We start from the raw sequence: 14,295 nt of genomic DNA, 5'->3' as shown, positions 1-14,295 counted from the left end.
GTGCCTGCATACATCCATTGCAGCCTGCAGGAGCCCCCGGGGCGGTGCGGGGCCACAGCCTGGGCAGGAGGGGTGGGAGGGGCATGGCTGCTCCCCGCTCGTGGCACAGCCACCTTTGCAGGGCTGCTGCCCCCCTGCACCATGCCGATTCCTCCATGGCTGGGGTTTGCTGCTGCTGCAAGAGGGATGCTCTGGCTCTCCGGTGCCTCCAGAAGGTGGCTCGTCCCTGCCAAGCTGCTGCAGTGGCCCAAGCCCGTCAAAGCCAGTGAGTGGACTCGGGGCGGGGGCCACCGGGGTGGGGAGGACTCGCAGGGGGTGGGGGGCTGTGCACCCTCCAGGGGAGTTCAGGGGATGAGGAGGGGAGAACCTGGTCTGGGGAGCAGCCCCTGAGCATGGCTGGCCCCTGGGCATGCTGGCTCTGGGAGGTCTATTAAGGCTCGTTGGGATTTGCCCCTCAATGAACTGATGTGCAAGGGGGTGGGGGATGCAAGGTGGAAGTTTCGCCTAGGGCGCAAAATATCCTTCTACTGGCCCTGCCCCAGGTGGTGCATGCACCCCAGGTTAAGAACCACTGCACTAAACTGATAAGATCTGCATTTTAATTTAATTTTAAATGAAGCTTCTTAAACATTTTAAAAAACTTATTTACACTACATACAACAATAGTTTATAGATTTATAGAGAGAGACCTTTTAAAAACGTTAAAATGTATTACAGGCACGCGAATCCTTATCTTAGAGTGAATAAGTGAAGACTCTGGACTTCACTTCTGAAAGGTTGCCGACCCCTGATTCAGAGATAAGTTATGGATGAATTGGAGTGTTGACTTTAAATTTCCTTACATCTGTTCAGGTTTCAGAGTGGTAGTTGTGTTAGTCTGTATCAGCAAAAAGAACGAGGAGTACTTGTGGCACCTTAGATACTAACAAATTTATTTGGTCATAAGCTTTCATGGGCTAAAACCTACTTCATCAGATGCATGCAACGGAAAATACAGTAGGAGGATATATATACACAGAGAACATGAAAACATGGGTGTTGCCATACCTTGGAATTAATTTTCAAACTGGACACCGTTAAATTAGGCTTTAATAAAGACTGGGAGTGGATGAGTCATTCTCAAAGTAAAAACTATTTCCCCATGCTAATTTTTCCTCTGCTGTTACTCACATCTTCGTGTCAGCTGTTGAAAATGGGTCATCCTGATTATCACTACAAAAGTTTTTTTTTTTCTCCTGCTGATAATAGCCCATTAATTGATTAGTCTTGTTATAGTTGGTGTGGCAACACCCATTTTTTCATGTTCTCTGTGTGTGTATATATATCTTCCTACTGTATTTTCCACTGCATGCATCTGATGAAGTGGGTTTTAGCCCACGAAAGCTTACGCCCAAATAAATTTGTTAGTCTCTAAGATGCCACAAGTACTCGTTCTTTTTACATCTGTTCAGTTTGCTTTAATCATTAAGTAACACTCTTTCCTTTAGGAAATGTACCAGATACCTTGGAGGTACTAGAATACCAAGACGATGAGCATGGTGTAAGAACCTGAATAGAATAGAATTCTTCTCATTAACAAGCCAATTTTCAGCTATTCAGTTTAAAACCGACTTCAGTCTAGTGGAAGGGAAGAGATTTCATTCTCCCCAACTAGAGGCAAAGGGCTAAGGTTTTTCACCACACAAATTCAACTAACTTAAAATATAGCCTTAGCTGGATAAAACTTCCACAAGCCTAAGATTTCATAGGGAGCTTTACTTAGTCTAGAACAATGGTTTTTGAAGTTCAGGTCGTGACCCAGTACTTGCTCAGCACCCAGGGACCTTGGTAGCCGGCCAGTAAAAACTAGTAGTAAAACTAGTTCCTACCTGGAAGTGGCCAGCAGCAGGTCCGGCTCGTAGGCAAGGGGCCATGGGGCTCTGCATGTTATCGCCACCCCGAGCACTGGCTCCACACTCCCATTGGCCAGTTCCCAGCCAGTGGGAGCTTTGGAGGGTGCCTGCAGGCGAGAGCCATGCGAAGCCACTGGCGCAGCTCCACCTAAGAGCCAGAGCTGGTGGCCACTTCCAGGGCGCAGTGCGGTCAGCGGTGCCAGGAGAGGCGAAAAGCCGGCCTCTGCACTCCAGCTGCACTGCTGACTTGGAGCCGCCAGAGGTAAGTCCATGCCCCAGCCCCCTGCCCCAGCCCTGAGCCCCTCCAAGCCCGGAGCCCTTCCTGCACCCCCGAGCCTACACCTCCAGCCCAGATCCCTGACCCCCTCCTGCACCCCAGCCCAGATCCCTTCCCACACCCTAAATCCCTCATTCCTGGCCCCACCCCACACCCCTCACCCCCACACCCCAACCATCTGCCCCAGCCCTGAGCCCCCTCCCACACTCCAAACCCCTCATCCCCAGCTCTGTTGAGTTGCGGCCATAAACAGTTTTCAACCGGATCGCCAGAAAAACAGTTTGAAAACCACTGATCTAGAGGACACTCATAGTTTTTGCCTGGTTCTCTTCCCAACTTTCAAAATCTACTAATACTATGCCTACACTAGAGACCTTACAGCAGCATAGCTGTGCCAGTGCAGCTGAGCCGCTGTAAGATCTCTCATGTAGTCACTCTATGCCGACGGGAGAGAGCTCGCCTATCAATATAATTAATCCACCTCCAATGAGCAGCGGTATCTATGTCGGCAGGAGAAGCTCTCCCGCTGACATACCACTGTGCACACTGCCACTTACGCTAGCAAAACTTATGTTGCTCAGGGGTGTGTTTTTTCACATCCCTGAGTGACATAAGCTTTGCCGACGTAAACGATAGTGTAGACATGGCTTAAGACTTCCAGGTAATGGAACTGGCTAAGTAAACCATCCTACTTGTAGGGGAGTAGCCTTTGCCGTGACTCTGTAGAATGGAAGGCAGATACAGCTCTCAAAAGAGTTTAGGAGAGCTGCCCCAGGACCACATTTCAGGGGGCTTATGTAGTTGGGAAGCCCACATGTGTCTTCAGAAGTTCATCTTCAGGCATAACAAGGAGCATCTCATTTTTCAGAAAATGGCTCACCTAATAGAAATATCGCACACTTTTCTGGGATATGATCTATAAGTTCATCAGGGTCACTTTGCAATTGATGGCAGCATCTACCTTGCTCAAAGATGCTATGGCTGCAAGCTTGGTCAAGCAACACTATCCAAAGTGGTCTTGGTGGTACACATTTTACTCATGCTCTCTCTTTTTCAGAGAAGGCTTGATGCCTCTTAAAAATGGTGGTGCATAATGCAATCTAACTTGTTTGCCTAGCTAGCACTAGAACTCCTACAGGAGGATTTTGTCACAAATTATTTTGAGTTCCTCTCCATCTCCTGATAGAAGGATAAAGTACCTATCCTCTGGCCTGATTTACTAAAAACTATTAAACGAAACTGGTAAGGCAAGTACATGAATGTATAACCAAGTTTTCTAGGGTTTGCATGGGGATATTGCTGAGATTAATTTACATGATCCACACTGGAGAGTTTCCCAACACTGTATGTGAAATTACCTTTCTGAAAACAGGGCATGTCTTTGAAAATGATAAGAAAGCCCCACCTGGTGAAATGAGCTAGAAAAGTGCAGGAAGGAAGAGAGAGTTTAAAACCAAAAGGATTTGTCAGAGGTGTTTCCAAGGGATAACAATGAGCATATAAAAAGGATAGAGTTGAGGAGGAACCAACCAAGCTATTTGAGTGTACAGAGACTGAATAGGAGTAACCAGCAAAACCTAGAGAAGAGACCCAGCTGAACCTTTGTAACCAAGATATGAGGGAAAGGTAATGGTCTGAAACATCTGAATATGACGATTGGGAAGGAAGTGTGAAGAAAGAGGGAAAACAGTTTAAGATGCAACTGAATTATTTGAAATGTCATGAACAGAACAACTTCCTTGTGGTTAGAAAGTGCATTTGACATCATAATGAGAGAAAAAGATATGATCTATTTTTAATTCTTCCTTCAAGCATGCAGCAAAATATACCTTGCAGTTGCAAAGTGAGGCTAAATTTCCTTGTAACTCTTAGTGCAGATTGAGTGAGAGTGTTTTGCTACTAGTGGTTGCGGGCAGCATAGAATCATAGAACTGTATGGCTGGAAGGGAACTCGAGAGGTTAACAAGTCCAGTGCCTGCACTGAGGCAGGATCAAATATACCTAGACCATCCCTGACAGATGTTTGTCCAGTCTGTTCTTAAAAACCTCCAATGATGGGGATTTCACAACCTTCCTTGGAAGCCTAGTCCAGTGCTTAGCTATCCTTACAGTTAGAAAGTTTTCCCTAATATCTACCCTAAATCTCCCTGCTGTAGATTAACCTTCAGTGGACATGGAGAACAATTGTTCACCATCCTCTCTATAACAGCCCTTACCATATTTGAAGACTGTTATTAGGTTCCTTGTCAGTCTTTTCTCAAGACTAAACACATTCCTCGCAGGTCAGTTTTCTAAACCTTTTATCATTTTGTTTCTCTCTGGACTTTCTCTGATTTGTCCACAGCTTTCTTACAGTGTGGTGCCCAGAACTGGAGATAGTACTCCAGCTGACCCCTCACCGCTGCTGAGTAGAGCAGGAAAATTACTGCCCACGTCTGACATACAACACACATTAATACACCACAGAATTACGTTAGCCTTTTTTGCAACTGTGTTCTCCTTATTTATAGCCAGTTTGGGTGGGATACAGTGCAGTTTCTACCCTTTTGTTTTGGAGGGCTTGTGTGGCTGGATAGTATAAAGCAGTGGCTCTACTCCTAAGACACCGTGTGGCTGATGCCCATCCAGGGGCAAGAGGGTGTATGGGAAAGGTAGTTGTGGCCTAAAAACCTAGTGGAGGACAACAAAGAACTAAAGTTATTTCACCAGTGGCTGAAAACTTTTTACACCTTAGCTAATGACAGTGACATTGGTGAAATACCAGGGCAGTCCTCTGCCCCCCCCAATCTCTGTAAAACATGTTATTGTTTATATATCTTGCTGAATAGCTTCTAGTTTCTAAGGTTTCCATCTTGACTTTATTTTCTTCCTTTCGGGGAAAAAGAGTTGAATTTTTTTTTTAAGTATTGTTGAAAATGTTTTTACTGTTCAGGATCCAGTCACACTAATTGCAGTCCTTAGTATGCCATTCCTAGGAGAAATTAACAACCTCTTGGAACCCACCAGAAACACCAGAGTGTGCATTGTGTCTGAAGAGTCCAGGTACAAAAATCAGAGAGAGAAATAAATTAGTGGCTGCACCAGGAAGCTGGGACATAACGATGATACTAGCCAACTGTCTTACTTTATGAAACTCTACAGGGCTGCCATGCGCTCAGAAACTACGGTGATAGGTGATATAAAAATCTATGTAGAGGAAGCTTGAAGAAGAGAAGAAAGTTGATCTTGTAATTAAGGAATTTGACTGGGACTCTGGAGATCTGGGATTTAGTTCCAGCTCTGTGTCAGACTTCTTGTGTGACCTTGGGCAAGTCACTCTCTTATTCCTTAATTCACTGCCTGTAAAATGGGGTTATTACTTCCCTACCTCACAGAGCTATTATGAGGTTCAATTAAATGTGTAAGACATGCTCAGATACTACAGTGATGAGTACCAGAAAAGTCTATAAAATAGATGTAAACATGAGCCAATTGCAAGCTGGTTTTTGTTAACTCACTGGGATGCTTTGATTTAGACTGACTTTTTTTTTGGTTATTTGATCAGAAGTGCTTATTTCTATAGGTGGCCCAGGAAGCTGGAAGCGGTGCTATTTCTGTGTCCAGCTGAGACCAGACAGTGATGGACACAGAGCCACCAATGACATTTGGTGAGAGATGAGTCAATGATAATCCTGTTTCATGGCTTGCTCCTTTGCAGGTGTACCAGTACTCGACCAGGAGAGACCGGAATGGATGTGACGAGCCGTTGCACCCTTGGAGATCCCAACAAACTGCCAGAGGGGGTACCACAACCTGCTCGCATGCCCTACATCTCAGACAAGCATCCTCGACAAACTTTAGAGGTTATCAATCTTCTGCGGAAACACCGGGAGTTGTGTGATGTGGTACTAGTCGTGGGTGCCAAAAAGATCTATGCACACCGGGTGATACTTTCAGCCTGCAGTCCTTATTTCCGAGCCATGTTCACTGGGGAACTGGCAGAAAGTCGGCAGACAGAAGTAGTGATTCGAGACATCGATGAAAGGGCCATGGAACTGCTCATTGACTTTGCATACACTTCCCAGATCACAGTGGAAGAGGGCAACGTCCAGACCTTACTGCCAGCTGCTTGCCTACTCCAGTTGGCTGAGATCCAGGAAGCCTGCTGTGAGTTCCTAAAAAGACAATTGGACCCTTCCAACTGCCTAGGTATCCGGGCTTTTGCTGACACTCACTCCTGCCGTGAGCTGCTGAGGATTGCCGACAAGTTCACACAACATAACTTTCAGGAGGTAAGCTGCAGGTTGTGTGTTCTGGGCATTTCTTGTTTAGTGCCTCCTTACAGATCCTGCCCTTCCACCTGCAATGTCTCTTGTTCCTGGTCAGTATTGACTAGCATAATAAGAGAGAGAGGATGTACCTGCAGCACTAGTACTAAGTAGCATGATAACTATTCTATATTACATACTAGTTATTTCTCAACTTAATGTTCTGATGTGAATACTACACATATTATAAACAGTGAATGCTGAAAGTTCATTGGTAAGTGGCAGTGTGTATGGATTGCATCTGACGCTCTGTTCCTGAACAATAGTTTGTGACATTCCACTCTCCTTTCAGAAGTGTTTGAGGTGCTGAATAGTTTAAAACACACACACTTCAAAAACTAAATATAGAGTTTTAATAAAGGGATTGGAAAAACTGGGGAAGCTGTGGGAAAAACTGCAGAGGCCTCAGAGGAGCTTTCAACTCCCTTTCCTAATCAGAAACTGTGTTTCACATCTGTCATTCAGCAACAGTTGTTTGAAAGTAATTCAAATGTGTATCTGCAGAGGTGACCTTTTTAAACCCAAGCTAGGTTTTTTTACTTTTTCAGTTATTTCTACCAGATGTGAAAGACTTACCAGACATCAGCTCAGTGAAGGACTAGTCCTACTAGCCAGAAATAGATATGACAGAAGACGGTGGGGTCCCACCAAGGAATCCCATGGGCAGAGCTCTGGTGAGAAGCATAGCCCCTCCTCACATTCTCTTTTGGGAGTAATAGGGCTGTGTTTTTTATCAGGATGCTTTTCCTGATTACTGTTGGGGGTTTGGGGGCTATATATTTTGTGTCAGCCTCTGGCAAGAAGGTGTTTTCTGAACTTGAAGTTGTACTCCCCTGATGGAGAAGGAGCATTATATCTCTCTTACCTCCTCCAGAACCTGCACCACTTTACTCCTCACAGCAGCCAGGAGGCTTGAAAGGAGTTACTCCTACTCTGTTTCCCCGCTACCAATTTTTGGATCCCCTTCCCTTGTGAATAACTTCAGTGCCGTCCCTTCTACATACAGCTTTCCCAACGCAGCAGTATGTAATTGACAGATTGGTTGTGACCCACAGGTTTTTCTGAAGAGCCTGGGTGAAACTGACCGGAGTTGTGTTCATTTCAGTCTGGTGCCACTTAGTAAGTTATAAGCAGGGACAGACAGGCTTGAGCTTGACTGTTTCAGACACATTGAAGACTGCTCCATAGCTGACAGAAGACACACTGCATTGATTTACGCCCAGATGTATTTGGAAGGCTTCTCAGACATAAGAGTTAGAAGCTGAGGGTTTTTTTATGAATCTAAATTCTGTAGAACTTAATGATTTGCCATAGATGAGTGAATTTTTCAGGCCCAAGCTTCAAGCTTGCCATACCACTTCACATTTTCTCTGTACTGCATTAATTCTGCTGTTTTCTTGGGGAGGGACGGTAATCAGCCAGTTGTTTATTTTCAGTGCTTGCTGTTTTCAATTATTAGAGCTGTGTTCTTTCCACTATTACATGAGTAGGGCATGACTACAAGCCTCTAAATAACTTTTTACAGTCCAGTATTTTTGTACTGAAATATTCAAGCATTGATACTTGCAGCTAGAATCTGAAAGTGTTAGGTCCCAATGGCAAGGAGTCCATTTCTTCCTTTATGTTCCCACTGCAGCCAGCTCCCTGTCTTTCTTCTTACCCACATCAGATTACATGCCACACAAAAGCTGTGGCTGCAAAAAAAAAAAAAAGCTTTCCCTTCAAATATATTAGTGTGTAAATTACTAAACTGAAGTGTGGCCTTTAGAAAGCTGCTGCCATGATTACAACAGTATTTTTTTTCTTTACTCAGAACAGTTCATATTAACTTGGAAGGGGCAGATGCTATTGTTTTTATGCCTCTATATCCATGTCCTTATCAGAGCCCTAAAAAGAACTCCCTATTTTTTTCATCCTCTCTCCTCCATCTCTTTCCCCATCTTATTGGTGCCACCAGCCTTGCAGCCATCTTCTTTCCACCTGAAGAATGGACCAGAATCCTGTGTGGAACCCAGTTATCTGGCTATTTAATAAGCCAGAATGGAGACTGATAAGCAATGCAAAGCATTCCTTCCTCCACAGGGATTTCATGTACATACTTCTGTCAGCCTGACAGAATGAAACAAAAGATGGAATCTCCTGCCTGGCAATGTAGAGGACTAGGCAACTGGGCAAAGCCAGTCAACTACTTTGCACACAGTCTTTGAATTAGTCCATTTTCTCTACTGTGCTAACTTTCTAGTTCTGTTTATTTTTATGTATGTTGCTCCAATACATCATTAATTCCTTAGTAAAGTAGTTCTCCAAGTTTTCATTCCTCTCAGTTAAATCTGTCCTAGTGAATCTCATGCAAATAATGTGAAATGAATCTATTAACAACTTTATTCTGTGAAGGTTTGTTCCGGCATAATTTTTTTTGTTCTGTTCCTGACATCTGTGCAAAGGGGGGAAAAAATCAATTGTATGGACAGCTCATGCTTTTTTGTGTCAGTAGGCAAAACTTTTACCATATATTCTATTTTCAGACATTTGTTCTGTGAGGATGAACCATGTTGTCTGGTATATGAATCAAATAATCACAGCCAATACTGTAAAATAAATTCTCCTGTTTACAATCAGCATGACAACAGTAGTGTAGCCCATTCAAGATCTTGTGTAAGGCTATAAGCTTTCAGTAAGGAAGCAGTCAAATAGTCTATTAATTTTAGCCAGATAATTTTCTGGAAAATTGGGACAAAGGTGCTGTTTAGACATTTTTAAATGATGTGATTGTTAAATTATGTATGCTAGCGAGTTACATGGAGGTAGCAACTCAGGTGGCAGAAGCGCTAGCATTACTTTCAGGGTCTTAAAAGACCTCCCATTATGAAATAAATTGGAGAGTCACAGGATTTTGCTCCCTGCAGTGCTCTGCTACTTTTCAGACTGACACTTTGCAACTGTCAGGGCCAGCCTTAGGCACAAGCTACCGTTTGTAGGGTTGGGAGGCAGACTTGACAGACATGCTGGCAGCCCAGTTTCTACCTCCTTCCCCAGCAGTGGAACTGTAGGGGCAAGGTAATTTGTTGACCAACTTTATCCCGGCTTCTCCTATGACCATTGGAAGCTAGTCGGATAACTGTGACCTTCGCTGCCTGCTGAGTCCCATTTAGCAACATGTGCTGTTGTGAGCATCTTGGATATTTTTCTAATACACACACAATATTTTGAATCAGTTCTTCAAGTAACTAAATGGAACATGCAGCTGATCACTGGAAGAGTGGAAATCTTTGCCAAGAGAATTTATTTTTATTATGCTTACAATCTTACAGTCAGGAAGCTGAGCTCTTGCATGCACATTACTTGCTGTGGAAGGCCAATGTTCAAGCACTTCATGTTGCTGAACCTCTTTCCCAGGTGCCGTGGTAGAAACTGGGCACACTTGTGTGGAAGATGGGTTGACTGTCAGCAATTATGCCATGTACATAGGTCTGTTTTATTTAGGTTGTTATACCTCTCCCATTGTCCTGCTATCTGAGTGTCTGAGCATGATATTCAGTTTGTCTTAGCTCCATAGCCACCCAGGAATGTCTGCAGCATAGCTATGTAGTGCATTATCACTGTGCTATCATTTGGGCTGAGCATAGGAAGGAGAAGAATCTCCTAGGTCTTCTAATGGTGGCTAAAGTCGTCAGAGAAACTTGCTTTTTATCTTAGGTACAGAAGAAATTATTAACATGTTTCCAGGTTGTCAGTGGCTTATATTTCATAGGAGATCAGTCCTTGGGGTTTTTCAAAGGCTCTGATTCCCTCTTAAGTGCATTTGCACTCTATCACTCTGTGTATATATTTCAAGAGAGTGAAAGAGACAGAGTTAGGCTCATATGAGTCCATCTGCTGTCCTGAGACACTTTCCATTCTGCTACAAATCAACATCAGGAAGATTTTTCCTACATATCTACAATGGCTCTGGTAATTTGTCTTTGAGATTCTTTTACCTTCGGTTCTGGTTTGGATTTGTTATTACATTACAAATAAAATGTCTTTATTTTCGTGCCGCTTTGCTCTCAAATATTTATCAGCTGCAGAACATTTTTCTTTCTGTTTTATGAAATCCACATGGCAAATGCAGAGGCTGGCTTTAAACGAGGGCTTTGCTATTCCCGAATTTTGAAACTAGATTAGTGCATTCTGTGACTTACCACTTTACAGAACTTTTATATTCCCCATTCATTTGCATTGCCATCTAAAAGTTATCTGAACTGCACTGTTAGGGTCCAATTTTGTGAAGCGCTGCAGATCCTTCACTTCCACTAATGTCAATGGAAGTGGAAAGTGCTCAGGACCTTACTGGACCAATTTGATCCTATCTAAAGGGAAAGATTTCTCCTTTAACCTTGAGGTGGAGTCCAGAAGCAGTGAGTGCTTTGAAACACTGTCCTTACCTTTTTCTTTATCACCATCTTTTTGAACAGGTGATGGAGAGTGAGGAGTTCATGCTTCTTCCAGCCAATCAGCTCATAGATATCATATCCAGTGATGAGCTGAATGTTCGCAGTGAGGAGCAGGTGTTCAATGCAGTGATGGCCTGGGTAAAGTACAGCATTCAGGAGAGGCGACCCCAGCTACCCCAGGTAACCTTGAGCATGGTTCACATGCATCTGCTATGTACAAGGAGAAAGAGATTGGATTTTGTCGGTGTAAGCAGTGGAAGTAATTCCCCTCCTGACTTCTCAGATGTGTTAGAACACTCACAGTTTCCAGTCACCTAGGCCTAAAAGTCCAGTGCCCAGGTACGTCAGTAACGGGCCCTTTAGAAATGCTTGCAGATAGAAACATTAAGATTTGCTATACTGGATCAGACTCCATCTAGTCAATCCTGTCTTTAACTGTGGCCAGTACCAGATGCTTCAGAGGATTGTGAATAAACCCATAATACAATTATGGAATAACCTGCCCCTAGGGAAAGTTTCTTCTTAACCCCAGGAAGTTGATTTATACCTTGAAGTCTGAGGGTTTATACTAGAGCTGGTCAGGACATTCTCAATTAAATATGCCCTTTTGTCAGAGCTAAAATTTTGCGGCAGCATTATCTGTTTTGACAATGTTTTTGAGGGAAAGGTTTCTGAGTTCAAGGATTCTCTGGTCAGAAATAATGAGAAAGAGAGACTCTTACTGCCCTGCTTTGCCCTTTTTGCTCCAAAAATGGACATTTCAGCACAATTGCATTTCATGAAAACTTTCAAAAGTTGTTGTGAAACAGAATTGTCATCCTCTTGTCAGCTCTAGTTTATACTCCTTACAACTCTTTGGACCCTTGTAGGACCATATGTTCATCTGTGTTTAATTCTGTGTTCTATTATACCTGCTTGTGCATTTAAAACAGGGGTCCCCAACGCAGTGCCTGCGGGGGCATCTAAATGCGCCCGCGTCCTGGCCAGCGGTCAAGCATCTGCCGAATTTCAGCCGCATTTCGGCGGTGACATCTCTCAATGACGTTGCTTGCCGCTGACAAGCGGCATCATCGAGAGGCGTCACCACCAAAATTTGGTGGCATTTCGGCGGCGCCGCCTCTCGATGACGTCACTTGCTGTTGACAAGTGCCGTCATCGAGAGGCGCCGCCGCCAAAATTTGGCAGCATTTCGGCAGATGCTCGACTGCTGCCATGGTCCTTCGTCTGGCACTCGCCAGACGAAAAGGTTGGAGACCACTGATTTAAAGTGTAAGCTGTTTGTGGCATGTTTGATGTAGTTCATTTACTGTGCAATGCAGTGTACACTCAGAAGGGTAAATAGATAATAAAACTGCCAGCCAAACAAGTGCTTAGGACAATATGTATAGACATCTGCAGTCTTCTCAGGATTTTCAGTCAGGTTGTTGGTTTCATCCATTAGCAGTCTCATTGGATCAGCTCTTTTAAAATCTGATGATGTCCTGCTGGATGACTACATTGGCTTATTGAAATTGCAAAGGTGCTATAGACAAAAAGCTGCTTTGAGCCAGAGTGTCATGGTCTGAATTGCTACTGGGATTGTAATTACACTCCTAATGCTAATCTTTCCATCCTTGTGACTGCATTATAACTTAATTGGATCACAAAGCATGTGGAAGCAAGTTAGCTAATGTTGCTCTCTATTTGACTGTTCCCTCCATCTGTAAGGTGACAAGTGCATTGCCTTTAATTGTGTTCTGTTTTGTCTCATAGGTGCTGCAACATGTCCGTCTGCCACTACTCAGTCCCAAGTTCCTGGTGGGTACAGTCGGCTCAGATCCACTCATTAAAAGTGATGAAGAATGCAGGTAAGTCCTGCTGGAAAGAATGAAACTGAACAATGTACTTCTATAAATTTCAGATCATATGGGTACCTTATCTGTGTTTGCACTCCAAAGATATTATGAGTTGTCAGTGGTAAAACTAAGGTGATACTTACAAGTTTCCTTTACTGGGATTGGGTAGAGGAAAGCACTGCATTGCAAGAAGAAAGCGCTGCATTGCAAGTATGTATTTATTTGTCTAGAAGTTGCAGTGTACCCTCAAAGGAGCTTTTTTAATCAATATTTTGGTGGGGAGAAAGCTTTGGGTAGGCAATTTATCTTTCTGATAAATCACCCTTGCCAAGATGGCCTGTTTTTCCTATCACTTTGGCTGTAAAGCCAGGTGCCTTAGTTACCACGAATCCCACTGAGCGCTGCTCAGAGGAAGCCATTTTCTAAACAACCTAAAATTGCTTTTCTGTATCTGAAAATGTCATTACTTTAATGGCCCATGTAGGCAGGGGTTCCCAAACTTTTTTCCCTGAAGTCCACCCCCAGCTGCAAAAGGAACTGCGACCCACTATTAATACTTCTTGGGGAAAAAATTTAAATTTTAATTATTACATATATATAAACTATAACACTATACAAAATGTGCATGTTTCCTTTTCATTTTAAAGTAAACAATTATGGAAATCCCAAGCAGTATGCACTCAAGGAAATGCTTCAAGATCTTTGAAACCAAACAGCTTTAGTAAAACTACACCTCACTTTAAAAATCTGTTGAGAGCAAAATTTGACATTCAGACAGGGAAAATGCAGTGTGTAAACGTACAGTGTATAAAACTGAACAATAAGCAACACAACAATGTTAACAAAATTGTTAAAAAAATTGTTGATTTTAAAACAAAATAGTGTTCAAAGTTGGACAACTATCTTGTGTTTTCAGGTTTTTTAGTGTAAAATCTGAATTTCTGTGCTGTGTAAGTAAAGACCCAACCATATTCTTTACTAACTAGAAAAGAATAAAATACTGTAAATAAAAACATAAAATGACAATTATATTATAACACACTGAGGCAACAAATACTTATTTGATCTGGTAAAAGAGAATCCAAACTTCAAATATGTGTTGTCATATTTTCTTACCACTTCCTTTATTTTTTCGGCTGGCTCATTTCGTGTAGCTATAGATGGTCTGAGACTTCCAGTATCCTCTCCGTCAGAGCATCCTTCTCATTTTCTAAAAATAAATCTATCCATGTCAGATTGAAATACTGCTTGACATTTTTTACAGTTGTAAATGGTGGACTGTGTGTACATTACTAGGTTACCTTGCAGCAAAATGCACCATTGTACTCACAAAAATTAAACTTGACATATTGCAGCTTGTTTTTAAAATAAATAGTTTTTTCTATATTTTGTCCAACATACACAGCTCAGAACATTACATTTATATAGCTTTTACTTAGATTACATGAGTCACATAAAGTTAAATATTTACTAAGAGATTGGCTGGAGAATGCAGTTGTGCTGGCAGACCACTCGAGACTGTGTCGTGGCCCATCTTTGGGCCCTCACCCA

The 14,295-nt window shown here is 42.9% G+C and overlaps 1 protein-coding gene across 4 annotated transcripts in view; it reads left to right on the top strand.

The window, feature by feature from the left end:
- The window catches only part of KLHL20 (kelch like family member 20), a 63,758-nt gene that overhangs the window by 31,858 nt on the left and 17,605 nt on the right, over window positions 1–14,295 (top strand). For 3 of the 4 annotated variants that reach the window (XM_032806094.2, XM_032806092.2, XM_032806093.2), the window contains exons 3-5: window positions 5,867–6,440; window positions 10,931–11,089; window positions 12,662–12,756. In XM_032806094.2, coding sequence (XP_032661985.1) covers window positions 5,867–6,440; window positions 10,931–11,089; window positions 12,662–12,756 — 828 coding nt within the window. Of the gene's footprint in view, window positions 1–4,325; window positions 4,452–5,866; window positions 6,441–10,930; window positions 11,090–12,661; window positions 12,757–14,295 lie in introns of all 4 variants that reach the window. The other variant, XM_075067932.1, reaches the window with a different exon arrangement.

The sequence above is a fragment of the Chelonoidis abingdonii genome, chromosome 7, assembly GCF_003597395.2.
Source record: "Chelonoidis abingdonii isolate Lonesome George chromosome 7, CheloAbing_2.0, whole genome shotgun sequence".
NCBI lineage: Eukaryota > Metazoa > Chordata > Testudines > Testudinidae > Chelonoidis > Chelonoidis abingdonii.
Note: the sequence above shows the minus strand (reverse complement) of the source record. Positions and strands in the feature narration are given on the sequence as shown.